This window comes from Desmodus rotundus, chromosome 2 (genome assembly GCF_022682495.2).
Source record: "Desmodus rotundus isolate HL8 chromosome 2, HLdesRot8A.1, whole genome shotgun sequence".
NCBI classification, from domain to species: domain Eukaryota; kingdom Metazoa; phylum Chordata; class Mammalia; order Chiroptera; family Phyllostomidae; genus Desmodus; species Desmodus rotundus.
In genome coordinates, this window is record NC_071388.1 from 4,356,109 (window position 1) to 4,375,041 (window position 18,933).

The 18,933-nt window shown below is 55.1% G+C and overlaps 1 protein-coding gene across 1 annotated transcript; it reads left to right on the forward strand.

The window, feature by feature from the left end:
• The first annotated feature begins 810 nt into the window (after window positions 1-810).
• On the forward strand, window positions 811-18,516 carry CHAF1B (chromatin assembly factor 1 subunit B). Its single transcript, XM_024561489.4, has 14 exons — window positions 811-882; window positions 1,678-1,845; window positions 2,628-2,760; window positions 4,725-4,842; window positions 5,213-5,316; window positions 8,394-8,490; window positions 9,875-9,959; window positions 11,190-11,283; window positions 12,371-12,440; window positions 12,533-12,624; window positions 14,330-14,483; window positions 15,059-15,490; window positions 16,917-17,008; window positions 17,530-18,516. The coding sequence occupies exons 2-14, from the start codon at window positions 1,720-1,722 to the stop codon at window positions 17,619-17,621; spliced, it is 1,689 nt and encodes a 562-aa protein (XP_024417257.2). The 5' UTR covers window positions 811-882; window positions 1,678-1,719; the 3' UTR covers window positions 17,622-18,516.
• Window positions 18,517-18,933: the final 417 nt, after the last annotated feature.

The following is an 18,933-nucleotide window of genomic DNA, read 5'->3' on the forward strand; positions in this document are numbered from 1 at the left end:
GCCAGGATACCAGTTCATTTACAGTGAGAGTTAAAATCGCCTTTGAAACACACATTATTTGACCTGCTTGTTCCTGTCCAAAGGCTTCAGGGTCATTGCCCCATCCATCCGTTCCCATGACAGGCCTCTCTGCTCCCAGTTTGTGCTGTGTTGTCAACTGTGAGTTTCTTTAGCTCGAATCCCCATTTCCCAGCGCCGCTCATCCCCAACTCCATCACTTGAAGCCCACTTTAAATGCTCCACTCGCTTCAAACCTCCTTTGAGCCTTCAAATCCCAAATAACCTTGCCCACGGAGCTGGTAAGGGCATATTGTTCCTTCCACGCTCCTTGCACTATCTTTTTATTGTGATGCCCCGTGTACGTGACCACAGGAGGCCGAGGGCAGTGTCCGTATTTTATTGACGTTTGAAACTACGTTTCAGACCAAGACAGGGCCCGATACAGGTCACTGCTCTCAAGAATTCGCTGTCCCAGTGAAAGACCGGGGAGTGTTGGGCGGGTCTCAGAGTTCCTGGCCTGCAGGACCGCTGGCCTCCTCTCACCGAACGGTGAGTCCGCTTCGCCGTCCGCTGCGTGTCCAGCGCCGGCACACAGCCCTGCGTAGAGCTGAAGTTCAGGCAACGCTTACTGAAAGGACGGATCCACAAGGGAAGAGGGGGACCAACGAAGGAATAGGAAAGCACACTCATTCGCCCACTGGGCATCGGGAAGTAGACGTCGGCAGGAGCGAGCCCTGATTGGACGGCTCGGTGGCGCCGGGGCCTCGCTCACCGCCCAGGGAGGGGCGGGGCGTTCCTGGCCCCGCCCACGCGAGCGCTGGTCCCTTGTTGCGCGAGAATCCGCGCGCGCAAAGGTGCAGTTGTCTGACCGAATCCCTGCAGGTACGTTTTCCGCGCTGCTGGCTCTCACGTCCCCGTGTCACCGCAGGTCTCCAGACCGGGCCGGGGCAACAGGCTCTCTCTGAGGGAAGGCGGCGGGGGCCCGGGATAGCTCCGGAGCAGCGTGCGTTCGGGCGGCCGGTTCCCGCCAAGCCTCAGCCCTGCGCGGTCACTTTCCCGCCAGGCCGGGTCTCGGCTTCCCGGGCCGAACGCCCTGTCCTGTACAGCTTGGGGAAGGGGGTGGGTCCCCTGTCCCGGGAGGCTCCCTGCCCTGGCAGCCCTATCCCGGGAAAGCGGGTTTCCCTCGCGGCCCCGGCCCTCTCTTTTTGCAGCCCCCGGGCAGCCGCCTCTTCCTGGGGACCCCTCCCCCGGGCAGCCAGACTCCTGGGAAGTGGGGTTCCCTCGCGAGCTCGGCCCCGTCATTCTACAGCCCCCTCCTCCTGGCAGTCCCCTCCCCTTCCCATGTGGCCTGGCCCGGCCCCCCAGCTCTCCGGGAGTGCCCCCAACCCCACTAAGCGGGGATAGGATCGGACTCCTGATTTTCTCTGCCTGCCGGTCCATTTTGCTCTTCCGGACACGGACGGACGCACGGACGTAGCAGGACAATCTCAAAAGCGGGGGTTCAGCAGAACATTCTGGTTGGAATTTGCAAGGTCTTGTGTCAGGACGTGATTGGCCTCCTTTCCAACACAGCCGCCCTTTTCATGGTTCCTGGCTGCTCACGAGCGTTCAGGTTTCCCGCTGTAATACTCAGTTCATTCCCAATGACTTACCGCTTTCATCTGTCTTCGGGGAAAGAACCGGCCGAGGACCATTCCTGCCCCTCGGCGACGCGGGAGGATGAAAGTCATCACATGCGAAATCGCCTGGCACAACAAGGAGCCGGTGTACAGCCTGGACCTGCAGCCGGGCGCGGCGGGGCGGACCCACCGGCTGGCGTCCGCGGGCGTCGACACGGTCGTCAGGGTAAAGCAGGTGCAGGGCGTGGGCGGAGGGGCGCGGGCAGGCACCCAGAGCAGCCAGCCTCCTCCAGTCTTTGATTTACAACTACCGAATTGTGCCGTGTACCATGAGCTGGCGTGTATAATGCGCCCTCACAGTTTTGGCCCAAAGTTGCAGGAAAAAAGTCTTTCATATTAATTTTTTAATTCAGTTTTTTATTTATTCATATTTAGAAACAAAACCAATGATCGTATTTCAGCGTATTATTTTGCATACGGATATCGTTACTGCTTTCTAGAGTTACACTTTTAACGCATAAGCACACATAAAAGAATTAAGAATATTTATATAGATATGGAATTAGTACCACCCATGTGTAATGTGCATCCTTCTTTTTCCCTCAAAAATTTGTGGGCAAAAAAGTGCGCATTATACACAGCAAAATACGGTAACGCCCATACTAATTCCTCACTTCCTCGTCTAGTCCAGAGGGGCTAGGAAGCAAAAGAAAGCCGCTTCCTTTCTTGGGTCCTGTTCCCTAGACCGAGGGACCTGAGATGCCTGTGGTTTTAGGGTCCTGAGCCAGGTTCCTGCTGGGGAGCAATCTGCGCCAGAGGAGGCAGGAGGGAGGACAGCGGGGCAGGGGACTGTAGGCTTGTGTTTCAGATAGAGGTGCCTTCATTTTCTGTTTCAAAAGAAAAACCAAATTTCCTTCCTGGAAATGGCATAGCGGCGTGTTGTTTCAGTGTGCACAGTATGGTAGGTGCTCACTCTATTTCCCTGGATGAGCATTTTGGTATCAACAGATCTGGAAGGTGGAGAAAGGACCAGACGGAAAGGCCATTGTGGAATTTTTGTCCAGTCTTGCTCGCCATACCAAAGCCGTCAACGTCGTGCGTTTTTCTCCCAATGGGGAAATGTTAGCATCGGGGGGCGATGGTGAGTATTGTACTTCAAAATCCCCTAGAAACTACATACCCATGTGTCTCGCGGTAAATCGCGAGATTTGAGCCAGACAGGCTTTTTTATTATAGAGGTCGCTTGACCATGACAATCTATCACTTAGATAGTTTAGTAAAATAAAAATAATGTTCTGGGGAGCGTGAGCAGATGGAAAACAGCAAAGTTAGACTGAGAAGACCCACGTGAGGGTGGCTCCCCCACCCCCGGGGCCTCCACCAGACAGGAGGACGGTGCTCATCCACCTGCCGAAGTCTAGGGGCCCTGTTCTGGCCTCGCCCGATTGTTGGTTTAGAATTTGTAAGTGATCACAGTCTGTTCCATGTTTCTGTGTAATTAGTTAATTACTTGGCCCTCTAAAGTATGTTTGTTTGGTGGAAGTAGATTGATTTATACTTTCTGCTTGTGCTTAAGTGGCATAAAACTTGTCCGGCGAACTCAAGAAGAGTCTGGAGGCTTTGGCTGGTAGTAAGTAATCGTGATTTCATCAAGAGTCTTAGAGTTTACACCCTGGGAGCACAGCTAGGCTCCGTAAGGAAAGAAAGGTGAAGATTTCTCATAGTCAAAAGTGCGTTCTTGAGAATTGTCAGTCCTGCATTCCTAGCCCTAGGATTGGTTCAGGACGGTTATCAGCAGGTGTCAGGCAGTGAGGATGATGGTGCCAGGTGGTCTAGTGTGGGCACCATGGCTTTGGTTGTGCCCGGTGGCCTGGGTCCTGGGAGATCAGAGGGTTCGTTTCCTGGAGGCCTCGTGTGTGTCCAGAGGCACATCCAGGCGTTGACACAGGACAGGAGAGTTCAAAAAGCTTGAGGTCCCAGGTCAGGTAGAACAAGGACAGTGTCTTTCCTCCTGCCTCAACCTTCCTAATGTGAATAATTTTAGCAGCTCCACTTCCTATGTTCTCCATCTCTACTCTTCAAACTGTACAGAAAAAGTCACGCTTTAACACCAGAACAGTCTAGAAGTCAGTTCAAAATAAAACCAATCTCAGGCTTGGTGTGCAGGAGGAAAAGAGCCCTGGTTATTAAACTCAGTGCTGGAGGGCCTGAGCGGGTGCGTAGAGGGAAAGGGGGGGAGTGGGGACATGCCTGGCAGGGCTGGCCGGCTGTCTCCTGTGAGATTGCCCGGGGCTGCAAAGTCCTTTGGCCTTGGAGGGCCAGAGAGCTGCCATCGGCACGTGGGGAGGGAGTGTCCGCCTGGCTGGGCCCATCTCCGCTTGGCCAGGCTCCCAGGGTTCCTGTCCCAGAATGAGAACTTGTGTGTATTCCGCCCTCTCCTTCACTGCCCTCCTGCGGGCAGTCCTCAGAGAGAAGCCGAGTCCAGGCGGAAGGGCGTGTGGGGAGCGTGGAGTCAGGAGTGTGGGGAGGGAGGACCCAGACAGTCGATAGCGTCAGGCTGACCTACGAGACGGGTCCACGATATTAACAGCCAGCGCCCAGATGGGTTACTACTGTGTGCCAGGCGTTGTGTTGTAGGCGCTCTGCAGGTGAACTCATTTACTCCTGAGGCAGGTGTTCTGTTACCCTCCCCGTTTTACAGGTGAGGAGGACTCGGAGGCCTCAAGTGACTTGCTGGAGGTCACACAGCTAGGGGCGATTGGCCGGCCCGGTGTGTGTCCGTGGCTCTTTGTGGCTGCTTTTTTCTCACTCATTCGTGCCTAGGTTATGCCTGTTGTTCTGTTAGCATCCTCAGTCGCTGTGCGGTGCTGTTTGCTGGCCCGGGCACCCTTCTGTTTAAGGCGACTTTGTGTAGCGCTGACCTGGATGAGGCTGATTCTGGAGGTTCTGTTCAGGAGGCAAACCTGTTTTTCCTGCCAGGATTCTTAGAGGTCAGCCGTCAGGGCCCTGGTTGGACAACAAATGTATTATTTAACCGCCTCGAAATCCGGACGGGGCGCAGTGTGCAGTAAAGCTCAAGCCGTCCTCCACCGACTCCCTCCGCAGATGCGGTCATTCTGTTGTGGAAGGTGAACGATAACAAGGAGCCAGAACAGATCGCTTTTCAGGATGAGGATGAGGCTGAGCTGAATAAGGAGAACTGGACCGTGGTAAAAACCCTCAGGTAGCGTGGGGAGGGGCTGTGGAATGATTCGTCTTTACCTTCCGAGTGCATTAGCCTGATAGGCCTCTTGGCTTTTGTATCTAACCTGAAACTTTTACTTAGGCAAGACAGAAATAAGAGAAGAGTCTTAAAACATAAAAGCAGGCTTAAGATGGGTTTTCTTAGTTTCTGCTATAAAGTGTTCCTTAGTAGAATTGAATCCATGTTAAAGACACCATGACCTTGAGTGCAGTAGGTCACAGGTTTGGCTAACCTAGTTCCAGCCAGCAGTTTCTAAAATCCCACTCTGATGTGTGGTCCCTGAGCTGGCCTTCAAGTTGTTGATCATTTTCCTCTCTTTTCTCCCCTCGTTTCCCTCTCTGGATTCTAGGGGCCACTTGGAAGACGTGTATGACATTTGCTGGGCCACGGATGGGAATCTGATGGCTTCCGCCTCTGTGGACAACACGGCCATCGTATGGGACGTCAGCAAAGGTATCTGAAGGGTGTTGTTACCATCAGAGGAAGCGGGAGTCTAGGTGTCTGAAGAGCCGACCTGCTCTCTCTTCGAAGGCGTCAGGAGACTTTCTGTAGTGAGCCAAAATCGGGAGGCGGCAGAGCGGGCAGGAATTAGCCTGTGCGCTGTGGGCCCAACTCAGCTTTAGGGTCCTGGTCAGAAAGCAGGAGCCTTGCAGTGGTGTTGTGAGTCCTGTGTTCCCCGGGGTGCAGCCGTGATGGGGACAGGCTGGTCCCTGCCGCTGCGGAGGTCAGGTCGGGGGAGGGTCAGCCAGTCTTCGCTAATGAGCAGGGACTGTACCAGGTCGGGGTCAGGTGGGATCGAGGAGACAAGGGGCACCACGCTGCCTGCAAGAGCCTGTTCCCTATGGGGGAGAGGGTAGCCCAGGAGAAGTCACAGCTGTGTAAAGAGCAATGCGGTGCCCCGGGCTGCAGTGGCTGGTGCCCTGCAGGCCTTCACTCAGGCTTGGTGTTTTCTCCCATCTCCTCCTCCGCGTTCCTCTGCTGTGCAGCCTGCTAACTCCCCCACCCCCGGGGCCCCGGAGGGTCCTGACCTCCGCAGACCGGTTTTCGTCCCCGCTGTCACAGTCTGTCCTCTGGTCCCTGGCCACCAGCTGCACCCTCCTCTAGCTTGCCTCGCTCTGTCATCCCCTGTCTCCGTCACTCTCTTTCTAATGGAGGGCGAGTGCCACTTGTTCTTGTCCTCGAATGTGGCCTTTGTCCTAGACAGTCCCCTCAGTGCCCCTGTAGGCCAGCTGTCATAACCTTGAACATTGCCAGCACGCTGGCCCAGCACACGAACAAGGTGGCTGCGTCCCAGCGGGGTGCCAGGTGGCAGAGGCTCCGAGAAGCGGTCAGTCGGAGAGCGCAGGCCATCCGGGAAGGCTCTCTAGGCACGAGGGTCCGGACAGACTTGAATGGCGCTGGGGAGCGAGTCGTGCGCACTGTTTTGGGAAGAGCATTCCAGCGAGTGCAGAGGCTGTGTGTACACGTGCGTGCGTGCGTGCGTGTGTGTGTGTGTGAGAGAGAGAAATGGAGAGCCTACCAGAGGTGGGGTGGGGGACTGAGGGATGGGGTCCCGGCCCCAGGAGGCTGTCCATTGTACCCCAAGTATGACCCAAGCTGCTGAGGGATTTGAGCAGGAGAGTGATGGAATTTTCTCTACATTTTAAAAAGCTGTCTCTGGGTGGCACGTGGCGATTGGTCCTGGGAAAACACTGGTGATAGCAGGGGAAGCGGTCAGTGGCAGAGGGGTATTCAGGAGAGGTGACAACAGCCTGGGCTCAGGAGCTGGTGATGGAAGGGGAGGGAGAGGGTTGGGCTGGACGAGGTCTGTAGGACGGACGAGCTGATGGGATCTGACACATCGGCTGTGACTCTAAGCTCTTAGACAGTCAGGTGCGAGTCGGTGCCATTTCCCGTGCTGGGACGCCCCAGACCGCTGTCTTTTTTGTAAATGTGTGTGTGTGTGTGTAGCGTAGGTACGGTTCTTTGAAGTAGATCCATTTTTATTGAAGGAATTCTGTGTGGTGTGATTTCTTCTACTTCCTGTCCCCTTAGCTCCTCACAGTTCATCACAGTTTCAGGAGAAGCTTGTAAAAGGACATCGGCTTGACCCCGTCGTCATGTTGCACCAGTCCACGGGTCTCTAGCTGACCTCCGAATAGGGGCCCCTCTCCCGTCAAACCGCCTCCTTCCATTCTCATAGCACCTCCTCCGTTTCTTCCTCCAGCCCACGGCCCCCAGCCCCCAGCCCGTTCCCAATCTGTTGGCCCCTCTGGCCTCAGCCGGTTCCTCCTGTTTCCTCCAGCCAGCTTGCTGCCCCAGGTGGTCAGTTATCAACAGTGTGTTCCCTCAGACCCTTTCCTTCCACCCTTCCCAAGACAAACCCTGACCCAGGATTGGGGTCGGGGTAGCAGTCTCCTGTTAGTTCCCGGTCCCAGGCTGAGCGCAGCTGGATCAAGACCTTCCACCCTGCAGGTTTGGGCCACTCCCGAGTCACCCTCACCAGCCTCACCAGTGTCCCCGACCTGGGGTCAGATCCTCCCTGCTGTTCTCCCCCCAAACCCCTACAGATCTCTGTATGCCCTCTTCATTACCCCGGCCCCCTTAACCTCAGCAGACTCCCTGAAAAGAGGCCGAGAAAGGAGAGGGGCAGGAAGGAGGTCACCGTCAGCTTTAGGGCCCAGGTCTGCGGGCGGGCAGCAGGGAGCAGCAGCCACAGTGCAGGGGCTGGGTGGCCGGATGGGGAGTGTGGTGCAGAGGGAGCGAGCCAGGGGCAGACCGCTGCGGGAAGAGGGGCTCGTTTTGTTTTTCCAAGCCTGGCCGAGGCTTCCTCACTCCCCGTCTCTATCCAGGTAGCCTTTGTGTGCCCCTGGTGTTCCTTCTAAGTGTTTCCCCCGCAGGCCCATCCCTGTTAGCGCTGCCCTGGTTCCGGCCCTCGTCTCGCCCTGGCCTACTCCCACCTGCTCACTGGTGACACTTTCTCCGTTCTCGCCCAAACCTCGGTTTAGCCTTTGTAATCAGGCCCCTTCCTCTCAGTGTTCCTCTTGGCCACTCTGAATGCCCAGAGCCTTTTCCTCAGACCCAGGATTCTGTCACCTACCGCCTCTCCTCCTTGTCTTGTCGTTTTGGCCCTGTCCCTCACTCACAGTTCTCAGTTACTGTCATCGCTCCGTGTCCCTGAGCAGGCCCTCACCCCATGGTTTGCCTAGAGTACCTCCTTTCCCCTCGCTGACCCCTTCATCCCGCCTGACCTGAGAACGGCTCAGCTCATGCCCTTGACCCTCACCTGCTGCTGTTAGCTGCCCTCCTCGGTCAAGCTGCAGTGTGCTTACCTGCCGGTGGGTCTGTCTCTGCCACGGAGCTCCGAGTGCCTTGGGGCTGGGGGCAGTGCAAAGCCATCTTTGTGTCCGCGGGGTCTGACACAGTTTGCTGCAGAGTCTCACCGCCTGCTGCGCGCAGTGGTATTGTCCAAAGACGCTAGCGGTTAATGGTAGTGTGCACCGATGGAGCTTGAGCAGGGTTTGTAATGCTGCTGTGTGCTTTCCTCGTAGGACAAAAGATCTCCATCTTTAATGAACATAAAAGTTACGTACAGGGAGTAACCTGGGATCCCTTGGGACAGTATATCGCCACCCTGAGCTGTGACAGGTGCGTTAGCGATGGACGGATTGTCTTTATTTACTTGAAAACTTCTGCAGAGGTATTTTACCACAACTTCATCAATATGAACCGTGGTCTAGCTTTGATTCTTTCGTTCCCGGGTTCCTTTAAAGGACTTTATACTCTGTTATTTTTACAGTATAAGAAAAATTGGAAACTGATCAGGGCAAGTGCCTGACCTGAAGTTAGTGCTTAGTAAATCTATATTGAATGAGCGAATGAATGCGGAAAGAGCTTTGAGTTAAATTTGGATTTCACAGGTAATTTTTAAAGAAAATGTCTTTGGTAAATATGACTTAAGAAGATGTACCTAGTGATAGGGTGACTTATTTTTTTTTTTTAAAGATTTTATTTATTTATCTTTAGAGAGAGGGGAAGGGAGGGAGAAAGAGAGGGAGAGAAACATCAATGTGTGAGAGATACATCAACTGGTTGCCTCTCACACATCCCCAACCGGAGACCTGGCCTGCAACCCAGGCATGTGCCCTGACTGGGAATCGAACTGGCGACCCTTTGGTTCACAGGCTGGCACTCAGTCCACTGAGCCCCACCAGCCAGGGCCACTTTATTTTTGACTATAGTTTACTACGGCAGTGACTTTAATGAGACAATTTAAATTAATATAAACATAAAACCTTTTGTCTTTTTTGAAAGAAGGGCTTCCTGCTGTGTTTGCTGGGATAATTGAATTGTGTTCTTGGAACAAAGACTTTAAAAAATCAGAGTGCCAGGCCCCTTACTCGTGAGTCAAAATAGCCCTGCTGAATATTTATCGACTACTTTTAATTACAGCACATTTAAGTTCAGGAGGCACCGGAATGAAAGTAATGTGGAAATGTTAGCGTGTGTTTTTCATAGAATCTTCCATTGTATTCCCGATGTCGTTTATTTTCTGACCATGTTTTTACTTAGGCAGTCGGGAGGGAAACACAGGTTATTCCAGCTGTGGGAACAAAATGCGTTACCAGCAACCAAGTTTCCCTGCTGGTGGTTTCCTTGCCCCTGTGCATCCCCGGGGGCGACACCGTCCAACCCTAAGTAAACCCCACCACAGTCACGCAGGCTGCCCCCGGCCAAAGGGCCAGGCCCTGGGAAACAAGGCCAGGCCTTACGTGCACCTTACCTGAGAGGCTGAGACGTTCAGTAAGAAATGAGAGGGTGACATCTTTCTCCACTTCACTAGTGACAGCCTTTCGGTGGCTCGTGCCGAAAGCAAGCATTACTTTACTCAGTTACGTGGGAAAGTCACTGGTAAATGGCTGTGCGGGCCGAAAATCGTTGAAGTGACCTTCGATTTGGGTAACAGATTGTTCCTGTGTGAAACGCAGCTCCTTTGATGGAAGAAGTCACTCAGACTTTCTGTCTTGCTCAGGACCCTGAGGGTGTACAGCACACAGAAGAAGCGTGTGGCTTTCAATGTTTCAAAGATGCTGTCCGGCCCGGGCGCTGAAGGGGAGGTAGGAACAGCCGCGACTGTCCTCGAGCAGAGCATTAGCTGGGACGTGGGAGGCCTGAGCTCCCCGGGTCTTGCAGCCAGATCACTCTCAGCGCCACCCGCACCCCAGTAAGGTTTCCTCTCGGACAGTCCAGGCTCAGCGCGTGCGGGGGGCTGGCCTGTTTGGAGATGGGGACGTCTGGGCGCCAGAGGAGCGCTGATGGTGGGGGACAGTGGTTTCCAACCCTGGCTGCCCTGCGGAGTCACCTGGGAAGCATTACAAAAACATGGGTGCCTGGTCTCCACCCGCAGAGGTATGCCTCACTCGGCTTGAGGCAGGCAGGGCCCAGGGGATTCCGCGGTGTAGCGGGGTCAGGCCCACTGACCTGGGAGGACCCCAGCACTAGGTGCAGGAAGGCAGGTGGGTCTCGTGGTGAATTGTTGGGAGCAGGCAGTGCGGCCTCTTGGCAGGTAGAGCGCTCAGGTGGCAGACAGTGGGACCCAGCCATTGGGCGGGCATTCGGGAGCAGGGGGAGTTTGCTCTTAGAAAGAACTGGCAAGTGAAAGAAGGACCCTAGTCCTGGAGGAATCAAAAGTACGAGGCAGGCGCTCAGCCTGAAAGTAGCCGGCCACTTCCTGGCAAAAGAAAGGGACGGGGGCGCCAATCCAGCCCCGGGGTGGCAGGCTGAGGCCGCGTAGGCCGCGGGCTGGCTGATGCTGGCAGGGGCCCACTGTGAAGCAGGGGGTGATGGAATCCTGGGAAGTAAAATCTTGGTGTCACGATGTGCTGGTGGAGGCAGCACAGGCGTTCGTTCGCACGGTGTTGGAGATGTTCGGAAAGGTATGACTACCAGTTTAATAATCAGCTGTGTTCTTTTTAAAAGGCTTTCATGTGGTTGGAAAGTCTAAATTACACACACAGATAATGAGCAGAGGACTCCTGGTTGTCTTCCTGCTGCTGTCTTCCAGCTCACCCCACATGGACCACTGGTGCCCGGGGGTTTTTAAACTCACCGTCGAACCACACGCACACGTGGATACCTACACACACGCGCCCACACACGTGGACACGTACACAGACGCACACATAGAGCTCCGTGAACAAAAAGGATCAGTTCATGAATGATCGGTCCTGCAAGAGTGTTTGACGTATAATACATTATTTCAGGTTTATTTACTATTGTCAGTAATGAATGATAATACAAAACCTAGACGTAAGGGTTTGGAATAATGTTTAAACTTTGGGCCACAGGCGAGAAGTTACCGGATGTTTCACGACGACAGCATGAAGTCTTTCTTCCGTCGCCTTAGCTTCACCCCTGATGGGTCTCTGCTCCTGACGCCAGGTGCGTGGGACAAAGCCGGGCCTCGCCGGGACCGGTCTGAGGGCTCAAACCCCTAGTTACCTGCAGGCGTCTAACAGCGAGTGCCGTATCAGAGATAACGTGCGGCTATCGGGTAAAGGCCAAATAGGAAGAGAAATATAAGAGGAGGGAGACCAAGGAGGATGAAAGAGGGGGGAAAAGAATGCATTAGTGCTATGTCAGTTAACTTTCATGAGTAGTTGACTAAGAAAAGCAAAATGAGGAAAAGTGTAAACAACACTCCATTTTGTAAAGAAACTGAAAAACCCACTGTGTGTGTGTGTGTGCATGCGGGTCAGTTAGACTGGCTCTCCCGGTTACGTGAGCCTGGAGGAAAGGCAGAGGTGACAGGGGGTGTCAGCGGACACCTGGGGAGGGGAGGCCGGGGCGGGGCAGCTACTGCCCTCCCTGGTGGATACGTGGCGGTCCCGTGTGCGACTGTGTGTGCGGAGATGCACCAGGAAAGAGCAGCAGCCGGCGCGGGTGTTCCCACGGCAGCTGTGTGTGACGGCCAGGGTCTGCCAGGGTCTGACCTGGCTTTAAGGGCATCCTGGGGTGAGTGTAGAAGAAATCTCGGGTATGGGCTGCCCCCCAGCGCCCAGTCAGCGTCTGCAGGGGCTGGAGATTTCAGCAGAGGGCGAGGCCTCCTGGTCCATCGGGGGGGGGGGGGGGGGGGGGGGGGAGAAGGCCCGATCTCAGCGCTTGGATGGCAGCCGAGGTCGGGTCCAGGCACGCAGCTGGGCATGTTGTCGCAGCCCTTCAGCAGGGACTGGCTGGGTTCTCGGGCAGAGGTCTTCCAGGGAGAGGGTTCCCGCTTCACGTTCTTCCTTCCCCGGGCCCGGAGGTGGCTCCGGGGCAGCTGAGATGACTCCCAGGTGAGAGGACAGGCGGGTAGAACCAGAGTAAGGGCTGAGCCCAGACTGTGACGAGGTTTGTGTCCGTCCCCAGTCACAGAAACGGTGTCCAGGGAATACTCTCCCAGGAAGATTATTTTACACAGTCGAAGTGGCCGCTCGGGTTTTTGCTGGTGAGCAGTTTAATGACACATTGCATTTTCCTGCCTCCCCAGCCGGGTGTGTGGAGTCTGGTGAGAATGTAACCAACACAACCTACGTTTTCTCCAGGAAAAATCTTAAGAGGTATGCAACTGAGGAACTGTTTAAAACACCCCCTTTCTTCTTGCTGCTGTTGGGCAGCGGCGCCTTTTTCTAAAACCTTCTTCAATCGGTAGGCCTATCGCTCATCTCCCGTGTCCCGGAAAAGCGACGCTTGCTGTCCGCTGCTGTCCTGTCTACTTTGAGTTGCGGCCGGTGGTGGAGACAGGCACGTGAGCACCCAGCACTTGTGCGGGGTTTTCTGCTCGGGCGCGTCACCAGGGTGGGGTGTGACGTGGAGTTTATCTCGTGGGGAAAGGTGAGCACGTGAGGTTGGCTCGCTTTTGTTACTCTCCGGAGCGGGAGCAAGGACGACGTTCCCAGAATGCACGCCAGCGGTTCGCTCTGTGTGGAGCACCCTTTCTTTGCTGGGGGCAGCGTTAAAGGAGTGTCGGTGCCAGTCTTTTTCTTCCCACTGAAGCAGGTTGAAAGTCATTCATTATCCATTTTTTATGCAGCATAATTGTGTGTGAATTGGATTTTTCTTTGTTTTTTAACTGTTTTCTCCCAGTTTGGAGGGTTCAGCCATTACTTCTTCAAATATTTTTGTCACCGCTCTCTGCGCTTCTTCAGCGGCCGTGCGAAGTCACCCCTCAGCTCACCGATGCTCTGCCCCTTGCTGCTCCCCCCAGAGTGTGGGATGGCGGGCAGTCCTGGCTGTGCAGTGCCCACTGACCTCTCCTCTGTGTGATCTGCCCGTGGTACCGTCCCGCGTGCCTCCGTCCGTCTGCTGTTTTCCCCTCTGAACCTCTGTGTGGGTCTTGCCTCTCCGCTTGCTCCTGGACCCCGGGGGGCAGTTTTTGTAACTCCGGCCACGTCTTTGTGTACACAGCCTTGGTTTGGATCGCTTTCTTTTCCCCTCTGTGGGTCAGGTCTTCCTGCTGCTCTGCGTGCCCTGAAATTTTTTTACTCTATGTCAGACATGAATTTCACCTTAGTGGACGCTGGGTATGTTTCTACTCTTACAAATGTTCTTGAACTTTATTTTTGGAGTGGTGAAGTTGCTTGGAAACATTTCGCTCCTTTTGGGTCCTGCTGTTAAGCTGTGCTGGGGGCATCGCCACACACTGAGTCCAGGGCGGGTTTCCCCAGTGGGAGGCGGAGCCCTCTCTGAGCGCCCCCATCGCTGCCCAGCTGGAAACAGGAGCTGGGCCTGTGGCCAGTGGGAATGCCCGCTGTTTCTGGCCTGTGGGCGCTTCGGGGCCAGACCCTTCTCTCCTGGTTCCTCCCCCACACGCACCGACCAGCACGCAGCCGCAGACGACTGCAGCTCCTGGTCTCTGCCGCAGCCTGGTCCCCAGCTCTGTCTACTCTGCTTGGGCACGTGCCGGGCCTGGAAACTCCAGGCGGGGAGTGCGGGCTGCTGCAGCCCTTTACGCATTTGCTTCCCTTCTCTCCGGGCGCTGCCCTTCATGGCCGACGGCCAGCATCCTAAAGAAATCAGGGTAAATCGGGTCCCAGCTACTCCAAGGCTGGAAGTGAAAGGTGTTTTTAACTCTCTGAATTTTTATTGGAATGAATATAATTAATGGGAAAGCACATTCAAATGTCAGTTGATACAGTGTTTCCAGGGGACCCCATTTCTCCTTATCAGAAAGGACCTGTCGGAGTGCGCAGCCTCATTCACCGCCCCCTTCTCTTTTCTCTTCGTTTTGGACCTCGGGTGCCCAGGACTCCTGGTTCATGCGTTGTTCTTGTTCATTCCTACATTCAAATATAAAATAATAGACTAGAATTCTTTTGTAAAGCGTTAGTAAAATTACATTGTGTATGTCCCCCGAGAGAGGGCTTTGGGGGAGAAATTGTTTTTTGTGTCCTGTGGGAACTTGGCCATTGCTTGTGTAACTGCCCTTTGTCCCCCTGTCCCCCCGCAGATGGGCCCTCCCAAGGGCCGCTGGTGGCCCTGCCCTACCGCCTGGTGTTCGCCGTGGCCTCCGAAGACTCCGTGCTCTTCTATGACACGCAGCAGCTCTTCCCTTTCGGTTACGTGGCGAACATCCATTACCATACCCTGAGCGACATTTCCTGGTGAGTGGCTGGGGCGCGGGGAGGCGGGCGGAGGGGGAGAGTGTCCGGTCCCCTGGAGTAGGCAGACCCTCGGGCCTGGAGCATTTCAGCACTGCAGAGGACCTTTTGACCCTTATTCACCACTTTTTAAAAAAGGAAGGAGCATTAAAAAGAAAGCCATTTCTGATCTATGGTACGTTCCCTATTGCCACAGGGTCGGCGCCTGCTCAGACTGCCCTGCGGGGTAATTGATTGTCATAGCCTGCGGGGTGGCCCCGGAGGCTGTGGTTTGGGGACTCACCGGGCCACGGTTGTGGGGGCAGCCGGGGCCCACGAGCTGTCCGAGGAATTGCTGTGCACTCTGATTTCTGACAAGGCCCCGGCCCCTCAGCTCCCTGCTCCTGCCCCACCCCCGGACCCCACCATGCCCCCCTTCTCGGGCCCACCCACACCCTTTCTGAGTCATGTGTTTTCCCTTCAAATGAAGCTTGTGACTTTGCTCGACCTTCCCGTTTCTAACCAGTAACCAGAGCATGAGGAGTGGCCCGTAGACTTGGGTAAAGCTTCTGACTTTTCCTCCTGTTTTGGGGACAAAGGTCCAGCGATGGGGCCTTCCTGGCCATTTCTTCCACCGATGGTTACTGTTCATTTGTGACATTTGAGAAGGATGAACTTGGAATACCTTTCAAAGAGAAGCCAGATTTGAGCACGGGAACTCCTGATACAGCGAAGAAAGCTAAGAGTCAGACCCAACAAGGGTCTCCGCCAGGACCCAGACAGGTAGAGGGGACCCCTCCCAGCAGAATCCAGGACCCCAGCAGCCCCTGCACAGCGCCTGCTCAGGCGAAGCCATCCCCAGCCCCAGTGGCGGCCAAGGACACGCCCTCGACTGGCGCCGCAGCCCGAAGCTCCACGCCGGGGCCTTCGGAGGAGAGGAAGACGCTGCAGCCCAGCAGTCAGAACGCGAAAGGACCCCCGCCCCGGAGGGTCACTCTGAACACATTGCAGGCCTGGAGCAAGACGCCCCGGTAAGGACTTTTGATGGAGAAAGACCCATAGAAAGGCCCCCACTTTAGCAGGTGAACTTCCACCCAGCAGGGACTTTGTGCTGCCGCCAGAGAGGCGGTCCTCAACCTCAGCCCCCAGAGGGCCGCTTCTGTGCTCACAGGCCTCTGTGGGGCCCGCTTCCTGCCTGTCGCAGAGCCGCTGTCGCTCCACCCTCCAGCCAGGACTGTCAGCTGTCCCTCCCCTTCGCCTGCACGTTCTTCTCCCTCTCCAGCCAGACCCTGAAAGCTGGGTCCCCAGAGCCCTTGGCCCCTGGAGGCCTCTTCCTTTACCATCCCCTGGGAGGCCCTGGACCTGTGCTCCCCTGCCTGGGCCACACTAGGGTCCTCCCTCAGCCCTCTGCTCTGTCACACACGTCACACTCGTGGCCGGGTTTTGTGTCTGCTTGTTTCCCTGTTAGGTGACAAGTCCTGAGGGCAGGAAGTGTGCCTCCTTCTGTGCCAGTGTCTCTTCCAGAGCAGTAACGGGCACTTTGCTGTGGGCAGGGGCTCAAAGGGATGTTGCCAGGTGGTGTCTGCTGTCCAGCAGACGGGCTCCCGGTAAACGGGGCATCCGGTCGGATGAGCCATCGTCTCTGGTGATGGTGGGGCTGTGTTTGTTGGCCCCTGTTCTCGTCAGGCGGCTGGTGAGCTGCCGACTCTGCCCTCTGACCCTCTGTCCCTGAGCGCTGCTCCTGCCAGGTGTCATCATCCCCTCTGTCTGCTGCCTTCTCCACCGGCCCCCCACCCTCCACCTTGTAGACAGACCACACAGGACGCAAGGCGCTAGAAGCACCAGGTTCCCCTCTCTGCCGTTTTCACATGACTTCATTGGCGGGTCACGTGACTGCACTGGCTGAGCCACAACGTGGGTTGGGGGAGGGTTCAGCACTTTGTGAATCGGACTTCTTTCTGCGGACTAGCACTGTTCTGTTTTTTCTTCTTTTTCGGGTGGGAGGGAGGGGGAAGGTGTTCCTTGAAATAGTGTTGCTATTGAAGTTTTCCCCTCTTAATGTCTTGCAAGCTTCTTGCAGTTGTTGTTTTTGAAAAAAGTAATAATTGTGGAAAATTAAGATTGTGGATTTTAAAAGGCAAAATGTTTGGGGGCTTTCTGTAGTAGAAAGCATGTCTGGTAGCCGGCTGTTCGGCACACCGCTGGCAATTAGCCCCACGAGTCTGTGGCACCCTCAGGTGGCTGGTGAAGGGTGAGGTTCACTGTTACAGCTGCGCTGGTTTAACACGAACAACTTAGTGCCTGAGCACGTGGGCACGTCAGCCTTGTATCTAATGCCTCGCCTGATAGGATCAGCTGCAAGTGTCCGATGTTCCCTTTGGGTGGTTTCAAAGTGTTTTATGCACAGTTGCTATGGCACTGATCGCCACGTACCCCTTCCTCCTTCTTTTCACCAAGGAGAGTGAACTTGATACCCTTGAGGACAGATGCTCCGAATTCCGAACTGAGCAGTGTGGCGTCCACCCCTCCCACCGAGGACATTCAGTCAGGTAAGTGACAGTGGTCCTGGTGTCGCGTTCTCTCTTGTCCTTCTGGAAACGAACATCCGCTAGTTCTAAGTCAGTAGGAAGGCAGCAAGGACGTTTCTTACCAACGTATCACCATCTCACTGCTGCCTGTCTGTTTCCCTGAAAGCGTCCGGAGAGCTGGGTGGCGCGTTGGGCGGTGATGTGGGTCAGTCAGGCTGCTCGGCCGGGTGCTGCTCACATCCTGGGCCGGCTCACTCTGTCAAGGACGTTGTCCTGTGATTGCAGGGGTGTTAGCACCCCTGCATGGTGGTGCCCCACTCCCCCTTCTCATGACATAAAACGTCACCAGACATTGCCCACTGTCCCTTGGGCGGCCAAGTGGCCCCCGCTCGAGAACCGCTGGTACAGATCCTCTCTGAACACAGGACCTTGCCAGGCGTTTTAATTCCATGCCTGGGCTCAGAATTTATTTTCTGAACACCAGCTCTTAACTTCACGAAGTCTTCACTGACTTGCCAACCTTGTGTTTGTTCACGTTTCAGAGATGCCCGGAGACCCTCGGGGCAGTTCTCCGGAGCTAAAGCGGCCCAAACTCGGGGGAAACAACGGCAGTGTGCAATATCCGGACCTTTGAGGAGACCTGTCTTGTGCTGGAAGGCTGCCAAGTCTGGGGACCCCCCGTGTCCAGAGGGAAGAGACCTGGCGTCAGGGGGACCCTGGCGGACACTCCTAAATCGGCTTCTGTAAGGAGACGCACAGGGACCGGTTTTCCTCCAGAAACGCTTCCTCCTGCAGCAGATGCGGTTTACCTCGGAGATGCCAGGCGCCGATAGGCCACACCCTCTTGTGGGTGCGGTCCGGACCCCGGACTAGCTCAGCATTACCTGCTGTGAGAAGCAGGCGCTGCTCCGTGAGAGTGCAGCACCACAGGCGGCCGCTGCTCACGCTGGGACTGGGCAGCGATTTGTGAGGGTTGGTTCCATGGAGTTCCGGAGTCTTTGAATGGTTGTTAGATTTAGTTTCTAAATAACTGACTAATTTCTGGAACTTGTTATATTTGAGTTTTGCTTTCCAGTTTTAAAGGTAATATGTTCATTTTAAAAAGTTAATAAACTAGGGTGAAGTAGGAAAAAACAGGTTGGGCCCTGGCCAGGTTGCTCAGTCGGTTACAGCGTCGTCCGGATACCCCAAGGTTGCGGGTTTGATCCCCGGTCCGGGCACAAACAAGAAGCAATCAGTGAATGCATAGGGAAGTGGAACAACAGGTCGATGATTCTCTCTCTCTCTCTCTCTCTCTTTCTCTCTCAAATCATTTTTTTAACAAGAAAGAAATAAAAGAAACTTTAAAAAAAACCAAACAGGTTGGGAGTAGGGATCCCCGTCATCTCACCCCCAAAAGGAGCCCTTGTTACTGTTTTGGCATATTTTTTCATTCTCCTTTTTATTTTGTTCGTTTTTTCTTTTTGTGGGGAGAGGTGAGATTTTACTTTAGATGCCATTTGGTATCCAAATAGGTCAACTTTTTAGATTGATTTTTTAAAGCAAAGAAACGTAACTTAAGAGCTTACGCCTGTGCCTCCATTCTCTCCGGTCCCGGGAGGGCGACAAGGTCTCTGTTGCTGTTGGGAGGACAGGGAGGTGGCGCTGTTGCTGCAGGAGGCATGGGGCAGGGTGACTGGGAGGCAGCCCGTGTGGCAGCTGGTGGAACCCCCGTTCAGGAGCTGGTGCTGAGGAGAGGTGTCACAGTGGAAGGTCAGCGCTGACGCTGTCACTCCGGCACAGTGGACACGAGTCAGGCAGGTGAGGGTGCCGCTCCCAGGGCTTCCTTCCCCGCCTGACCAGTGTCCACAGGAGCGGGAGCCAGCGGTCAGGGGCTGCCCACCATGTGTCTGACCCAGAAGGGGAGAGGACTAGCCCAAGTCAGCAGCAACGGGGGACAGAACTGG

What these genes read in the sequence shown, in the direction of transcription:
- CHAF1B (XM_024561489.4), top strand. Translation starts at nt 1,720, where the DNA reads ATGAAAGTCATCACATGCGAAATCGCCTGGCACAACAAGGAGCCGGTG. An exon ending in ACCGTGGTAAAAACCCTCAG is followed by an intron (nt 4,843 to 5,212) that starts GTAGCGTGGGGA and finishes TCTGGATTCTAG; the next exon opens with GGGCCACTTGGAAGACGTGT. An exon ending in ACCCTGAGCGACATTTCCTG is followed by an intron (nt 14,484 to 15,058) that starts GTGAGTGGCTGG and finishes TTGGGGACAAAG; the next exon opens with GTCCAGCGATGGGGCCTTCC.